Raw genomic sequence first — 18580 nt, forward strand, 5'->3', positions numbered from 1 at the left:
TGATATATCATATATGTAGTCATACTGATGTATATAACCAAAATATATATAAAACATAAATCCAATATAAATCAGAAGCTTATTCTGGCATGCCGAATACTAAACACTCTTGCAGCCAATCAACTATATTAATCGGATTACCCATATAATAGAAAGATCTAAAGATATTACCAAAATATATTAAGAAGTGACGATTCATCTTGTCAAATATATACAAAATGGATTCAGGCGACTTAAATACAAAACATTATACGACAAAACTTTTTGTGACGTTTAAATATGAATTTAAATTACCCTCTTTAATTGACAATAATTTTCATGTTGACAGGGCAATCGAATGTCAACCGACACTTTAGTTTAACGTAAAAGCTTTTAGTAAATTGGATACCAAATAGTTTGCGGTTTAGTTTTTGTCTAGTTAAATGTAAGTGGCGTCAGTATGTGTGTGTGTGTGTTTTGGGTGTGTGGTTGTTCTTGTTTTTTGGGGGCTCTTAGCATGGAATGCAAAGTATGCAGAGCATTGGAATGACGACTGCTGATTGGTATTTGATGTGCTAATGAAACAAAATTGTTGATATGCTTGAAAATGGTTTTGTGATTTGCGCAGCTTTCCTAGCCAAATGGATTTAATTTCATTTACATATACATATTTATTATATTATATATAAGCATTACTTACCTTCTTCTTGTCACGCATAGAGCCCTTGCCGCGTACCATTATCTTACAGCCAGTCTCTTGTTCTAATTGTTTGGCAGTCATGCCGCGTGGTCCCAAAATGCGACCAACAAAGTTGAACTGAAATGGATATGTCGAAGAAATCACAGGAAATGAGCAACAATTATTATTAAATAACATAGCAAATTAAGTAAAATCTTAATGCCAAAGTTGATTTGATGAAAATTTAAATCGCATTAATGCCAAACAAATGAGAAGGTTGACTCATGGACCAAATCATTCAATGCACAAAACATTCTTTCAAAGTCAAAATTATTATATTGTTGGGACCCCTCCCCCTCCCCCTCTCATCGTAGTTTTCAAATCACAATAGCGAGTGCACAACCGGACAGAAACGTAATATGACCTAAGGCGACACGCCTGAATTTGGCACGATAAACCAATCAGCCAGATACTCAAGCAGATTGCCAACTGCAGCAGCCAGCCGTCAACCGGCGGCGACAGTCAAAGCCATTTGCAATACATTCAAAACTGTTATTATTATTATTTTTTTTTGTTTTTGGTGGAGGGGATGCAGAGGGGGATGCCTAATAGCAAGTCAGTGATAGCACAGTGATGGAAGCTGACCAGTTGGCCAACAGTTTTGTAATTGATGGGGTGACCAATTACCATATATTGCTGCCATTTTTTTTTTTAACTACGCCCGCCCTCAAGCGTAATTCGCTGCTCATAAATTAGCTGATAAAATTGTAGATTTATGGGGCACATATCAAAACAATTTTTCCCCTGAATTATATGTATCTTATATTGTAAATGACTGTGCAAACTAGTTCGACGCTTGTCCAGAGGCGACCACCCACCAGCTTGTCTTTTTGTTTTTTCCGGGCTGGAGGGGTGGTAAGAGAAAAAATAGGAAAAATTCTATTCAAAACCGATGATGTGATTGTGTTGTTGTTGTTGCGGCAGCAGCAACTACAACAGCAGCACTCCTTGTTGTTGGCATCTACGTAACAATCTCTATTTTTATCTATATCTATATCTGTACCTATATATGTTAGGGTTTGAGCTTCGTTTAGATTTCTCGGTAATTAAAAATTGTTGCAGATGCCCACATGCAGTTAGTTGTTTAATGGCTGCCGAAGAATTTTAATTAAATTTTGATAAAACCAAAAAATAATAATAATTCCTTAGATGGTTTCCAAATGAAGCCAAGCCAATAGTGGCTATTGCAGTTTATGACAAAAGCTTGTACGCATCCAGTTCTCAATTTATGCTTCTTGAAAAGTGTTCTCAACTGAAAACTATTTGCATTTATTGATCTTTGGTCAGAGAATATTAATTAAAAGCAGCCCAAGCTCACTTAATGTCACCAAACATATATACATGTATGTGTGAGTGTGTGTGTGTTTCTGCAACGGAAATGGAATTCACAGACCACATTGTGGCACGCATAAATATTTAATGATGGCAAATAAAGATGGGTAGTCAAATCGTTTATAAATGATTTTCATTTCAAAATGTTGGTTTATTTTTTATCATTATTGGAATTCAATTTTGAAGTGTTTGCCGCAGCAATTATGCGAGTCAAGTGGAACGCGTGCCATTAAAGACAGACCCCGCAATGCCGCAACGATGATAAAAAGTAAACAATTTGTTTATTGTTGTTGTTGTTTACAGGCAGCTGCTGCACTTGAGCAAAATTTGCTGTTAACATACAAAAGACGAGGCCAGAGAAATGAGAGGATAGAAATGGAAGCTACAACTAGCTACTTGTGTTGGGGCTGCTGGCTTATATTACAGATTGTGAGCAGCGATAAGAACGCACTCGCACACTACAAAATTAGCTCATGTACTTTACATATATCAATTTGTAAGTATTTTTCTTTAACAACAAAAAGGCAGAAGCGATTGATAAGCCAGCTGAAGTCAAACAAAAGGCAGTTTAAAAGTCAGAAGGCCTCAAAGACAGGAAGAATAACCCATATCATAAGTTGTTGATGAAAAATTCAATGGAAATTGGTTACCATGCCAAAAAGCCGCTTATGAACACGTGGCGATTTTTCATTGCAAAGATTTTAGACATAAAAGTCAAGCTACTGCAGAGGTACTGTCTACCATCATTACAGTACATATTTTATTTCAAAGATAACTGGTGGCAATGAACACAAAATTGTACACATAGTTTTTAACAGCAGAACATCTTTTCATATTAGCCGCCAGTTAAGTAGAAAAATGCAAAACTAAGCAACAGTCGGCGCAGATCAAATAGATTACAGATATGTACATTCAATATACTCATGCATACATCCCGTACACATATACATACATATACATCTTATATATATATATATATATACATATCTGTATCTGTATTATGTGTATGTATGTAGTTACGGGCAAATGAAACACAAAAAGTGTGTCTATTTCGCGGAAAAATAAATCACAATTTGACATTTTACACAAAAAAGCAAACAGTCATTCGCAGTTGTTTTTGTTTTTTACAGCACTTATTAAATAACTCAATAGACAAAATGAGCATTTTAGCTGCACGTAATTAGCATTTTATGTTCATGACCGATTCGCTGCAGTTCTCAGATTAATTGCCACTTTATTTATGACACACACAACACATAAAATGTGCAAAATGTTGCGACAAGTGGAGGTATTCTCCGTTGTTGTTGTTGTTGCTTTTGTAGTTCAAAACAATTTAGCATAAGTATTTCAGCAGTTAGTATTGTTCAACGCCAATGGACTCCAATATTGAAGGCCCCTCTAACAGGCTGTTAAAGCGCTGTTCTGCTTTGTACATTTTTTGTGCGATTGGTGTTAGTGTTTTAAAATTGCTGATTTATATAATATTATATTATTTATATAATAATAAATTACAACTACTAAGCAGGTTTTTAAATTCTAAATAAAAATTGCACATTTGAAAGTACTCAGTTTCAAATATTTTAAGATCCACATTCATAATGAGTATTTCGTAATCTAAACACGATCGAAGTGACACATAAGCGGTTCTATAAACTTTTGATCTACATTCATCCTCTTATACATTACTTAATCACAGCAGCTAGGTAATTTGTGTTTAACCAATCAATTCATCTGTGTAATAATCCAACTTTGTATGGTATTTAGGTAAGAGCTATGAATGAATTACTTTTGTACCTATTTCAAACAACTATTAGAAATAGCCAACAAAAATGAGAACAATTACGCAATTGTTTCATATTTGATCTATTGATACAAATTAAAAACAAATATCAATAGATTACTCGGAGTTCAGTCCAGTGGGTCAAATGCGCAACATGTGTGATGCTCACACCACAGGGCGTATGAGCAATGTGTCAACAACAAGCAACAATAAAAGAGACACAAAGATAGATTATGAGAGGCAGACAAATATCTGTTTGAAATGAACATTGTGGCAATGCTGCTGGGCAGCTAAATGAAGCTACGCGAGTTAATAGTTGCACAGTAATTAATAGTTAACTGTTAAGTGATATTGTTGTTGTGTCAGTTTCTGCAACAGATGTTGACTTTAATTAAGTTGTATTTATGTTTTGGACACAGCAACAACAACCACATCAGCAACAGCCAAAACAACAACAGCAACTAGCTGCAATTGAGCGCATTTAAAGGCTGCGTTTGTGGTCTTGAAGCCATGCGATGCGTTGCGTTGCATTGCAATACACTTTCCCCTCTAACTGACGTCTCCCCTTCCTCCCTGTCTCTCTACCCATAGCTCCATACCCAGTGTTGACAAATTGTTGTCTATTTACATGGCATGGTTGTCAGCCAGCTGACAAATCATTATTTACACTGTTGAATATGGTATAAATAATGTACTGCTATTATACATTTTGTCTAATGCTGTTGCTGTTGCTGCGTCAGAGTCAGATTCAGAGTCAAATCGGCTATAATGCCTGGGATATTAATGGCCAATGACGAGGCTGCTCAAAAGGCACCAGCAAACATAAATCGGTGGATTTATACGCATATATATATTTATATATATATTTTGTGTATAAGTATCTTGTGAACAATAAACATTGTGCAAACTGGTTGCATTTTCTTGCGTACGCTTGCCGATTTGAAACGCAATTTGTCTTACTTATAACCATTTGGCTTTTGCCATACGGCATGAAAATGTCAGAAATGCTCGGCGATTTTTCGTGTTTGCTATCGAGCTAGAAATATTGCAATTAAATGAAATGATTTATTGTCATGATGAAAACGCCCGCGCGCTCGAAAAGAAAAGCAGCGAAACCCGAATCATTTTTCTCACGAATAAAAATAGCCCAAATACTCAGAACACCTGAAATATCAAAAGCCAACAACAAAATTAAAAAAAATAAAAATAATTAAATAAAAATATTCTCGATGTATTTGTTTTGAAACAACTATAAAAACCTTACCCTATGGTCGTAAATCTTAACTGTTCGGTGGCAATTTCCATTTGGAAATCATCCGAAAGAACAGCAGCAAAATCAAAATCAGATTTGTCTCAGTTTGTGCTCTGTTTCAGAGTCAAATTATTTTCATTTTAGTTTATGACGCAACTCTTTTAGATTCATTTCGCTTTGCTCTTTGCAGGAGAGGGAGTCAAACATTTGACAAGCGCAGCCTTAATAAATTCAAACTTTATGCTAATGCTCCTCCGCATAGCTGCTTCGACTTTCTGGCTCAGCGTTTAAGACTTATGCAATGCTATAGTAGTTATTAATTAGCTGAATGACGTTGATGACCAATTTTGTAGCTTGTTTTATAACTAATTCGTATATCGTATATTATCAAAGGCAAATATAGAGCTTGTCTAAAAATTTGTTGTATTAAATTCCAATTTAATGTTATGATTTGCATTTACAGGGTATTGCATAGTCCAGTTATTGACATCAAATGCCTACTGATTCTGTTCCCTAGGTAGAAATTGCCACAAATCTATGCGAGCTCAGCTAATTAGCTTCTAGTGAATTTGCATATTAAGAGCCCAAAGTGATAGCAAAGCTTGGTCCAAGGCAATAAATACTTAAATGGAATGAAAGTTGAAAAAACTTCACCAATTTAAATTGGAGTTTTGATCATTAAAAAAAATATAACAAATGTCATCTTGTCACCGCAAATAGCTGGCGCCATTTGCCAAGCCAAAATATTTGAACAGCTGTGCTGCAACTGCTTTCATCTTAGCCCCAATGCATTTAAATTTATGCATTTAACTGGAGCACTCAATCCCTAATGTGTATATATATATATAAGTATATATATATCAAATGCGAGAGGGAGCGACATAAACGTTAATTGTGTCAAGCAATGAAATAAGTTTGCTGTCAGCGATAAATAAGGCCAAACAACGCCTAAACATTTAAAAAAAAAGAGCAGAAACTTGAAAAATAAAAACACAAAAAAAAGATAATAGTGAAAATCCAAATTTTAAATTGCATAAAATTAAATGAAATTCTAATTTGCCATGGCGTTTGGCTAGGCGGCAAAACAAAACGCCTACAACAACGCAACGACGACAACGTCAAGCGACTTCCTAAAACGCTTCACTGATTTTGTCTAACCCATATAATATATATACGGGTATATGTATGTGTATCGCTAAGATCGAGGGGCAGCGCAGACGCAATAGCAGCAGCAGCAACTGGTACGCATTTTGCATTTGGCAAGTCTTAAGGCGAGCCCCGTTTCTGAAGCATTTGCCATGTCTTTTCGACAACTTAACAGCCGACTGATTCCATCAGCTGTCTAAAGGTGTGTTACACTATCTATATGTAAGTGTGTTGCCTAACCGCCCATTTGTTGCAGCAGCAGCAGCAGCAGCAACAGAAACAGTGCCTCGTATTCTTTGCGGGCTGTTAGAGGGCGCACCTTAAAGCGATTTCCGGTGTACCAGTTGCTCATTGGGGCTCATTGGGCAGGCCGTGCTGTCAATTCTAATTAGCGGAAGCGCTTCAAATGTGCTTCGATTCATAAATTAGATCATCGGCAATTTATTACATACATAACATACATCTATCGATCTATCTATATGTACTTACATCTGGATGCTCGCGCACTGGCACATAAACCTTCTCATTCAGCGTAACCATGGCGCCTTCTGGCTCGGGCAGCGTTAGCGGCTCCTTCTTAACGCCATTGATTTGGAACAGGGAGGCGCGCACTCGTGCAATTTCTGTAAGCATACAATTATCAAAATAAATAAATATTATTAATGCATTAAAATAATATATAATTACCAAAAATAATAAGAGTAAAAAAAAATAATTAAAAAATATATAACAATAAACTCTTCTAAATTTATGATTATTGCAGGCGATATATACAATTCGACCTAATTTGATCTATTGGATCCCCTTCTGAGTCAAGCTTCTGTTAAAATAAAACAGTCAAGAAGAAAAACTAAAATGGTATTGATTCGTCTTGGCATAAAAATATCCATTTAAATTGAAAGTATGCTCCAAAAAATACAATTAGTTGGAGATTTTAAGTCTCACGTTATCTAATCAAATGCAAATAATTGTATTTCATATATTGATAACAATAATGCAATCCTGGATCTATTTTAAATGCTGTTGTCAAGTGGCGCCTCCGATAATCATCAATCTCGGCCGCAATTGCAAGCTGTTATTTGGTTAAATTACATTTCATTTGACTCGTAACTCCGGCTAATGGCGGCAACAATTGTGCTAGCATATGCCATTAAAAGCATGTGAATATTTACTTTAAATAAATGCCGCTAATTTATTAAATGCAAAAAAAAAAACTCGACAGGTTGGTTATTCGTGAGGCCTCCCAACGCTTTTTCCACCTAATGAAATCATTTGGTTTATATATAAACGAATTATGGCATGCTTTTGCCAGGAGAGAGGGCAGGAACGAGGAGCTGTGCGCTGTATGTGGTATGTACATATGTGCAATAAAGCAATGCCAAACTGCTCATACGCCTCATTGTCGGTCATAATTCACACATTTGCCGTTTGGACTACCGCGTAGACAACTGCAACTAACTGTCTCTCCCCAGCTGTGCCAGTTGACAGCGCCTTTACAATTGATATGATCAACATTTTGTTGCTGTTGTTGTTGGTTGTTGGATTCTTTGTTTTTTTTTTTTCGCTTTGTTGAATTGCATTGTTTGCCTTTTGAAATGTGCCCGTCTAGCTGCCTCACACAATGGCTGCCGATAATTTGTCACCAGAATGATAGGGAGATGTGATATATATGAAAATTGGTATATCTGTGGGAGTGTGCTAGGCACATGTCATTCGAATGACTTAAGAAACTGCTACTGTTGTGCACATCTCGTCAGTCAGTGGAGGCTATGTCATCAATTTGAGCTGAGTTGCCTGCCTAGCAAACATTATTGTATAGATTCGTACGTTGTTCTTCTACCAAATGCAATATTTTCATTTACTTATATTTGATTCTAAGAATTGAATTTTCTGTTTCCTCATAATAAACACTTGAAGCGTGTGCATTTCAAACGCATATTTCGGAGAATAAACGGAATTGAAAGTGAAGGTAGGATGTTGCATAAAGTTACTGAAAAGCTATGGAAACTTTCTAAGAAATTTAACATTGAATAGCAAGCTATTAAATACACTTGTGTTTAATTGAGACTTAAATTTGCATAATTTTTCAGCCTCGAGCTCAACTTATAGCGCCAGCCATTATCTGTTGCCACAGCTTCCTTTAAACTTGTTGGCCCACTTGTCCCTTGTGGACGGCCCGTCGCTGGCTGGCAAATGTGAAATCCCTGCCAAATACAAAATCGCAATGCATAAAATTTGACAATTTATTGACGCTCTGTTGCTGCCCATAAAGTGCAGCAACGCTGCAAAAGTACACAAATCTAAATTTAAAATGTTGCACGGACAGTGAACGGCAACTGAACGTAAACCTAGAGGGGCATAAAGCCGTCAAATTATGTGCGCAAAGTGTTAGATATATAAGTAGTCAAAAAGGCAGGCGGTTTGTCTCTATTTCTATGATGTTGTGCAGGCGGCAACCATCTGCCTAACATGCAAAAACTTTATGAGACAGAGGCACAAAAAACAAACACAAACCCATCACAAAAATGTGACAAATCCCTTGAAAGTCGACCCTGTCAGAGAGTATTCATAAGATTTGTTGACTTTTGGGGTTATCTTATATCGACAAGCTCAACTGTTCTAAGTTGTTTTAAAACCCAATAAGCAAAAGCACTTAAGTCCAGCACGCGGGGGTTGGCTATAAAATTTTACAAAATATGTATATATATATACGTATATAATAATAATCGTACAGTGTGCGTGCCCACACACGCAAGAGCACGTCAAGTTCTTTGTTGCAAAAAAGTTCTTGACGCCAAATTTGGCAGCAGTGCTTGTGCCATATTTAGAAGTTCGCATATTTGAATTTCTTAGATAAAGTCATAAGCATACACATGTAAATTATGACTAAAACTTGACTTGCATTAACTGAGGCGGCATTTGAATGAATGAGCGTTACACACACACACACAAAAGTAAAACTGACTGACTGCCTTATAAGCACAAGATACCGAGAACTTGTTAATGAATAAAAAAGATCTTTCATTGATAATTATTAGATTGGCAAAAGCCGCGCTCAACGCTGCTCGCCACCTACATAATAGATAGACGAGCCTCGCTCAACCTGCCCGCCAACTCAGCGAATACCCTTAAATGGTCAGCTGGCAACGGACATGGGGTTTAATTATATATAGAAGATTGACGCAGCACATATATACTAAATACTGAATACAAAATGGATATAGATGTAGATACAGATATGTAGATGTGAAGAGAAAGACAGATAGACAAAACAGGCTAGCTATTAATTAAGCCGCCTGCGCATTTGGCTGGCTTAATTATTGTAATTTATCTAAATGCTCCTATCAATTTAGAGTTGTGCCAGTGACTAATCCGATTCGATGATGATGATGTTGATGATAATAGCCACGCCTTGAGCCAACTATGGCTTCGTCATATGCAAATGCAACACAATTTTCCACAAATTCGGCTCGGCTTATTCATCTAATCTGCCTCAATCGTCGTGTGGCGCACATCAGTCACGTTGCCAGTCCGCTTGACATTTGACCGATTAAAATTGACAGCTGTCATGATTGCATTTATGCTCGAAAAGATCTGAAGCGCAGATTTCATGATTGCAATTGAGGTCAAAGAATTTTCAGTTGCATGCCCCAAGCTATTTTTTTTTGATTTTGCGACTAAATGAAAAGCTTTTCGCCGAACTGCCCTTAATTTCGTCTTGAACATCTATTAAAATCAACGCACAAGAAGCACATTGAAGCAAACACAAATTGCCACCTCATATTTTGTGCTTGTTTATTGCGACAATTTCCATGCTGTATTCAATATTTCAGTTTTCACTCGCGTCGCCTCTTAATGAGTTCTTTGGCCGACTCTTGATGTGCTTGGACAGCTCGAACAAGCCATGTTATGTTGTCTTGTTGTTTGTTTCGCTTAATTTTTTCTTGCTTCTTCTTAGCAGCAAAAATAGCTTGCTTTTTTTCTCCGCTGCCAGGCAAATTAAAATATGTGCAACATTTTAAAAGACTCGCAAGACTTTTCACTTCATTTCGGCTGCTTTTTTGTTGGGAAATTAACGTATGATTTTTCTGCATGCAATTTATATAGGCGCTGATGACAAAGGCGTTGCTCAGATGAACATAAAGTTCAATTAAGTAAAATGTCAAAAATACAAAATACTTAGAAATTGTATTTGAAATTGGCTTGATTTTAAATAGAGCACGTTCCTATACATTTGTAAAGATTGTGTTGAGTTGTGTAGCTCATATTCTACATATAAAATTTAATTTGTGTTTTCTTAAAGATTCGGGTGCATTTGATTAATGTGGAAACACGTTATTTGCTGCTTCCACAAAACCGCAGACAACCTTGTTCACGCCAAATATCTAATCTGAGCTTGTCAATCTTATAAGCAGCAGCAGGCAATCAGGTAGGCCAGTTGACACTTTTACCAAATGAATAACAAGCTCAGTTCAGCTCACATCTTGGCTAATGCGGGAAGCTCAAGCTCAAACTCAGCTGATTGATTGCTGCGATGGGGCGCAGTAATTTGCATTGGATCACGACTCGGTTTCAACTGCGCTACATAAAATGTGTAAGTATGTGGCAGCTAATTTATGAATGCAAAGGCATTCATGACACGAATTAGATGACTCGCTGTGAGTTCCGACGGAGGCTCGGTGGCGTGGGTGTTGTCAGCGTTTTGGCCTTAACAATGCCAAAAAGCTGATCGTGTGGGTGACAAGAGCCGAGTTTAACAAATTGTCACACCAATGACAAATGCTAAAAAAAAAAAAAAAAATCGCTTAAAGCTTAGCTCGAATGTTGGTTGTTTGGTATCCACAGCCATTGCAATTAAGTCGTTCGCCTCCGGCAATAAACCAAATGCAAGCACATTTGGCATGAACTCCACAAATGCCTTGGCCGGCCTTGAGAATTCGTACTAAATCACTTTGCGTTCTGTTTTGTATATATGTATATATATATGCATATATATTCATTCAAATAAGTTCATTTACTTGTTTAAATTTTGCATATGTATTCTGCGGTCAGCCAGCCGCATTGATATGAAAATAAAATAAATATGTTATATGTATTTTGTCAGTGCTTGCTTTCTTTACCGCATACCAAATAAAGACTGCTTAATATGACGCTTGAATTTATTTGATAAAATATTCTCATATCATAACGCTGTCATTAACATGTTATTTCACACGCTTCACAGCAATAATAATATCAGCATGTTTATTTAAGATATAAAAGTGCTTAACATAATAATGGCAATCAACACACACACTATTCTATATGTATATGATAAAGAAAAATATGCGTTAAATGTTACTGCTCGTTTTACGAAATATGCACTTCAAAATATGCAAGCGCAGGCGACTTTCTTTTTTTGTACCCACTAAAAAAGTTAAATTCAGTTAAGAGTGCAAGACGAGGCGATTCCGCGTAAACAGCTTTTGAGTGAAATCAACAAGCTGCTTGTATTAATAAGCTGATTCTTTTCTCTACTACACAAAAAGTTTCCTAAAAATGTTGTACAAAAGGAATCTATTCTCACATGTTATAAAATACATATTTATATTTGGGAAGATATTATTATTGGGATATTATTCTGGTCAACTTTGTTATATACCCGTATATATAGTATATATATGCGAACATATGGATTCACATTAATTCATAAATTTGGGTCAGAACAAGCCTGAAGCAATACAAGTGAAAAACTCGAAAATTATTACTGACTCAAAAGTAATAACAAGCAAAACTTCTGCTACCGATAGTGATCGACTAGGAGCTACTGTGTAGCACATTTTAGTAGATTGAAATCATATTACAATACTAAACTGCTTATTGCCCGTATTAAGTACAAATTTCGGGGCTTAGAGTCCATTAGCGAATTAAAACCTATATTGCCTAATTGTTACCAGCCATGGGCATAACACATAAGAGCTGTTATTTGCATATGGAATGTATTAATATATTTGTTCATTTGAATAAGATATATAAATTCAACTTGCTGCAAATCACAGCTACGTGCCCATAATCAAAAGGTAAAAAAAAAAACACGCAATAATGAAACACACCTGGCACGCTGTCTGCCTTCTTTCACTGGGCTGCCGTATAAACAACTGTATAAATGCTACAAATGTGCATACTAAGCGTAGAATAACACAGAATAATCTATTTTGTGTGAGTTAAACAAACACAACTTTCCACTTTTTGCAGCAAATTTTGCATTACCGGAAAAAATAATAGAAACAAAATAATCCAAACAATCATATTGCGTTTGCCAGAAAATGCTGCATAGTTTCAAATTAATTAAATGTGCACAATAAATAGATGTACAGAATGACAGATCAATGCAACTATGCCATAATTTGTATAATTTTCTCATTAAAAGCATGCAAATATGTACACAGATATTCATTAAGTGGTAATATCTCTTTTGACGCATATCAATTTATAGATGAAGTAATATGTTTTATTATTAGACTACCCGTCAAGTTGAAATAATAAAAATTAGTCATTCACAGATGCTTCAATAAATTTTAAATTATATTAAAACTGACAGAAACTCAAGCTTAGAGGCAAGAGTATTTTAATGAAAAACTGTCGGCGATAACAAGCAAATGATACTCGTTAATTTGACAATAAAATGTATTTCAATTAAATTAAATTTGTTGCAAATTAAATAAGCAAACACGTTGTTGTACAAGCCAAATTATAAATCGCTGTACTTTGTCCCTCACTCAAATAGCCCCCCTTGAAAATCGTGACTAATTTCGTTTCGGTTCTTAGCACATTTTATTGTCATTTTTATTAGCCGATTTCAGTTAATAAGCCACAAAAAATATTACAAGCGGTGGTCAACAAAAAAAATTATGTATTAAAACGTTAATGAGATAATTTTAAGGGACGCCCAGCACCACCAGAAGATTGCTTAGCAACTCAGTCAGCTTTATTTTCTGACGAATGACCCGCCGAACAACAAAACAAAGGCATATTAAACTCATGCCACACACCAGCTGTTTGCGATTCAACTGGCAACAAGAATATGCCAGTGGGTCAAAAATCTCACAAAATAGCAAATGAAAATGTGTCAACGTTGGTGAGAAAACAATGCGACACAAATGTGGATACATATATTATTTTTCACATACTATATCCAAACACTCTCGCAGAAGTACATAAAGTGAAGGTGGTCGACACGCCAGAATGCCTTCGCAAAACAAAAAGGCAGCTACACATGAATCTTATTTGATCTTGACGCTGGCTGGCTTATTGTCTTAAGGGCGTTGAAGAAAGGAAGTGAAATGTGGAAGGCAACGCGGCGTGAATTTGTTAAACTTTCAGTTTCAACAATGGCCAAAATGGAAAGCCAGCCACGCTAGTTGCTGCCAACAAGTGGCACACCGAGAGCTCGAAGCATCTAAAAGACAAATAAAATTACAAAAACACACACATTGAGACCACAAATGAAATGAAAATGCAAATGATGTTTTAATGTGACATGTTTTGCGTGTGGGTGGCAGCAACAAAAACAACCACAGCAGCAATGGCATTAACAGCATTACGACAATTTTTCACACGCACACAATAAAAACAAATAACTGTATAACCATATGCAGCACAGTCTCAGACCTTGCAACTTGACATTAAGCTTTCAGATTAGAAAAACAACAACAATAACAACATAATAGCAACGACTCCAACGGGAGCCGACGCAACCACAAAGCTCGATGGAGGCGCGTCAATTTGCGTGGCTTAACAAGCCACATCAAAATAACAACAAATTACTGTCAGAGCGACAGTAATGCAAGCAATTAACAAGTAACAAGATATACTTTTTGGAAATGCTACAGCTCTACCCTTGGAATTTTGGCTCGTACTTGACCAATATTTGAGTCTCTTTTGCGGCTGCTGAAATTTGAGAATATTTCTCAGTTTAAAAATAGAAAAATGACAAACGAGCAATTGTCTCATTAAATAAATATTCGATTTCGCTTTTCGATATTCGTCTGCAAACTTTGAACTCTCGAATGTATGTATAATTGAATTACATCCGACACTTCGATTTTATAAATATATTCACACACTCATTAAGGATAGCCACTTATAATATATATATAATGAAAATAAGTACTGAGCGAAATGACAAATCGTTGTTTTCTATAGCCAAAGGTAAAAACTGGCTATAATTACACACAAAAAGCAAACGAAACATGTTTGAAAATTGCAAACAAGTTCGTAAATTGTAAGCCAATTTTTCCAAAAAAAAAAGTTTTTCGCAACATGTCATTGCCAAAAATCGTTGCAAATGTCGTTGTACACAGTTTAACAGTTGTTGTAGTTGCTTCTGCTACTGTTGTTGTTGTTTTTGTTGTCGCTGTGGGCAAAGTGGCGCAAGGCATCGAGCCAAACAAAATTGGCCGCAAATCAAACAGTTCCCATGTGCGCAATTTCGCACAAAATGCCAACGCACTAAGAAAAAATCGGCAAGAAAAACCCAAACCCAAAACGTCAACTAACGCATTTAATGCTTACATTTTGTGAAATTGTGGAAAATCTTGGACGAACGCGCAGACAAACAAAAAGTGCTCCTAATGAGTCTAAAAACAATGGCAAGATGAAAGGCAGGAAGCCACACCCCAAACCACCGAACCGACTGAAACCTAACTGAGCCAAAACAAACTTCAACAAAATAATAATAACAAAACAAGAGAAAAAAAAAAACCGTCACGACGCGTCGCGACGCCTCGTTTTGCGTATTATGTCAATACTTCAAAATTAATTAAGATTCACACAATGAAGCTAGTAGAGGATCTAACGGCGGCGCAGGGGCGCAATGGGAGCGAAGGGTCCCATTGAAAACAAGGAAAATGCATAAATTGTTAGCTTTGGGCCACCGTATTTAGAATCGTTCAGTGAGTCAATCAGGCCGTTAGCCAGTTGGGTCAGTCAGACACTGAGTAACTGAGCTTATTTTATAGCCCACCTAAATAAACTGAACGCTCGACTCTATCGATGAGACGCCTTTCTCACTCTATGGCTCTCTCTCTCTCTCTCTCTCTCTCTCCCTCGCTCTCTCTATATTTCCCTCTCTGATATGCTCTCTTGGCGTGCTGTTTAATTTGTTAAGTGCTCTGTGCTCAGTTTTCAGTTTATAGCGATGGCTGCTTAAGCCAATTAAAAATTAACATCATATATAGTATAGCTAATAGACAATTAGTGTACTCAGCCAATCAGGTTACTTTGGCCCAGCAGCGCCGACGGCATTTTGTGCAACAGTATTCAACAGTTGTCGGCATTACCAATGGACAGCAGCTACCGTTTTATCGCTATCGCATTACTGATAACCTCTTGGGCAAACACTCACCTGAAACAAGAGCAAGACAGGTAGAAAAGATAAGATTACTTGAAAATACAAATGATTCGGTTTGTTTTGGTTCGTTTCGTTTGAATTCGTTTACGTTCTCGAATTAAACGTATTGTAATTTATGAACAGCAAGTTCAAATTGGACAAAAGGCATAAGAAAAATACCCAGATCTTTAGCTCGTGCAATCTTCAGTCAAGTTTAGATAACCAGTTTTTAAAATATACAAAAGATAAAGTTCTAGCAACACTAAAATTGATAAACGTGCATAAATATGTGGACCATAATATAAATAACAGTACAGCGAAGGCGAGCGACAGAAATAAAGACTTTCAGAAATTATAATAATCCAGAAATTAAAATCGTAATTTATAAAGAATATAAGCGTCAATTATTCTTGTTTTTGACATTTCGTTACAAAACTGAATATTTAGTAATATTTTTTTCTTTCCCGGTGCTAAAAGCTTTAAAATTGCAAATAATTTTAATTTCTGCAAAAATTTGCTGTTTAGAATGAGTTATTTTTGATCGATTCAATTAGTTACTATCAGTCGATTTCATCGGAAACTTGTATAAAGACTTCTCGTAAGAATTGACTGCAGCTGTGCAATGGAATTAGAAATGGAATAATTTTTGTTTTTCAAATAGAAACTTGAAAGACTCATTGCTCACACATACTTGATTTCAGAGCAGCTCAATCAACACGTGTGGGGCCAAACCTTGCATTCTCTGCGGCGGTTCTCTTTTATAACTGAAAAGCGGCTTGCACCAGCATTCAATATTTGAGGGTTTATATATTTTAGTTTTCTCTAATTTTTTTAGGTTATCTTTTTTTTGTGCCCGCTAGCTATTTTTAAACAAATCCAAAAGATACAATTTCTGTCAGGCCCCAGCAGCAGCAGAAGCAGCAAACGTCGGGAAGGCAATGCTGTTGTTGCCACGCTGCCAGTGAGCGAACGCTTGTTTATTTCTGGAGTAGCCGAATGACTTTTCCGGAGCCCCTGCTACGTGTGTGGAACATAAACAGACGCTGCCCGGCCACGACGACCAAACAACAACAACAACAAGAAAAACAACAACTAAAAAGCAGAAGACCAAATCCCACAAATCACGCACCAAATTGAATACAGTGCGGTGAGACGGTGTCTGTGCGGAGAGGAGAGGAGAGCCAAACGAACCGCAAGGTTCATGACCTTTAGCGTTCTTTTATTTCCTAGTTAAATTTCAGCGATGCCTCGATACTGTTCGAGTTCTATCTGGATCCATATCAAAATATCTATATATATTGTATATCGTTAGCTTAAATGGCTTTCAAATATGACGCGCAAAAAGATATGGTGTTGAAATTTTGTAAATATATCGTATTAAAATTGTTTTGGTCGATGAGATTGCGAAAGTTTGCTTAAGCTGTAAACAAATTTACTCTAAAGCCTGTGCTTCATCAGACGCCTTAGCATTGTTTCCATTTAAGAAAAATATATTCTTATTTTTGTTTGAAATCTTACAGCTGTTATTAGTTTCGAGAATGGTGCGCGTGGTCTAGCGGAAATTAAAAATACTTCTATATGCATAAGTACACTTATGTACACCTTTCTGTGTACAGCATTTTGGTTTCAAATGCCTAAACAAACAATTAAATATTGTTTTTATTTTCGGTATGTTATGTGTGCTTGTAGCTGGGAGAAAGTTGCATTTGCCAGAGTTGGGAACATCCTCGACTAGCAAGAGTTGTTGTCGCTTATGTCACATGTTTTTACTATAATTAGCTAAAATATCAAGATACTCGTAACGTCTCTATTTGGCTATATAATGTTAATTTAATAGCGAACAAATCGCAGCGACATACAAAAAAGGCTAACGAAATTCATTACCAACATAGATTTCGAAATAACATAAATACACACACACACACATCTTTATATGTATATATTTGTATGTGTGAGAGAAGGTAATATGTATGTGAGCTGTGGGCGTCTTAAGCGCTTTAAATGGGCCATGCATTATTTGTAGGTACGCAGCAGCATGTCACTTGATCGTGTTGCCTTTTACTTGGCGTATAATTAATGTTTTTATCGCACATACGCAACGTGACGCACTTCGTACAGGGCCCCCACATACATTTGTGTGGCAGCAACAGGGCGCAAAACAAAGACAAACCAAACCAAAGCAAAGCCAAAGCCAAAGACAATACATGAAGAGCTCTCGCTGCTATAAATTATTACCAGAGCCCGTCTTGGCTTAACTGCCTACCACTTACTTGTCCACCTACCCACTACTGTCACCGTCTATATATCTTTTGTTACCAAAACTACGACGCAAATACATACGTTTTTGTTTATGTACATATTCATTTATGTATGTACGCAGAGTACATGCGCACTTTTAACGTATCTGCATAATTATACATATATATATGTAGCGTAATATGCTTGACCAAAACCAAAACCAAAACCAAGACTGAAGTGTCCAATACAACAACTCGTTTTCAAACAAAAGTCGAGGAGTTACCGCTTTTGCTTTTCCAATTGTACTCTGTGTGTGTGTGTGCGTGTGTCAATAAGCTCAAGGGTGTTTGACGTTGATAACACATTTGACATAACTTTTAAATGTTATTACTTTAACATTCCGTATTTGAGTAGCAGGCATGCAAATTGGCTAAGCAAATACGATTGACTTATAGCCAAGTAATTCGCCAGTTGAGTTAATGACATTATTTAAATGCGTCATAATTTGTAAAGCTCATTTTAATCTTAGAAATTGTCAAATAAATAGAGACACTGGGTAACTCAGTGTCGACTATTGCCGCCTGCACGAGTATTTATTAGTATTTATTTTTATATATTACAAGTATCTTGTGCAACTTGTTCTTAACACCTTTGGGCGCCCACATATTTCGTTTATTTTTAGTGAAAAGGCGGCAGGCAGCAACAACTGGCACCAACTGGCAACAGCGATCTGTCTCTCGCTCC

General features: G+C 36.4%; 1 protein-coding gene across 9 annotated transcripts in view; it reads right to left on the reverse strand.

Annotated features, from left to right (window-relative positions):
• Positions 1 to 18580, reverse strand: part of LOC6567849 (protein held out wings) — a 38115-nt gene that overhangs the window by 9679 nt on the left and 9856 nt on the right. For all 9 annotated transcript variants that reach the window (XR_006246640.1, XR_006246639.1, XR_006246638.1 and 6 more), the window contains 2 exons: positions 6718 to 6851; positions 680 to 796 (listed from right to left, as the gene is read on the reverse strand). Coding sequence is in view for 6 of the 9 variants with exons in the window: in XM_032739869.1 (XP_032595760.1) it covers positions 680 to 796; positions 6718 to 6851 (251 nt within the window). In the remaining 3 variants the exon portion in view is untranslated. The remainder of the gene's footprint in view (positions 1 to 679; positions 797 to 6717; positions 6852 to 18580) is intronic.

Source organism: Drosophila grimshawi, unplaced genomic scaffold, assembly GCF_018153295.1.
Source record: "Drosophila grimshawi isolate 15287-2541.00 unplaced genomic scaffold, ASM1815329v1 contig_311, whole genome shotgun sequence".
NCBI lineage: Eukaryota > Metazoa > Arthropoda > Insecta > Diptera > Drosophilidae > Drosophila > Drosophila grimshawi.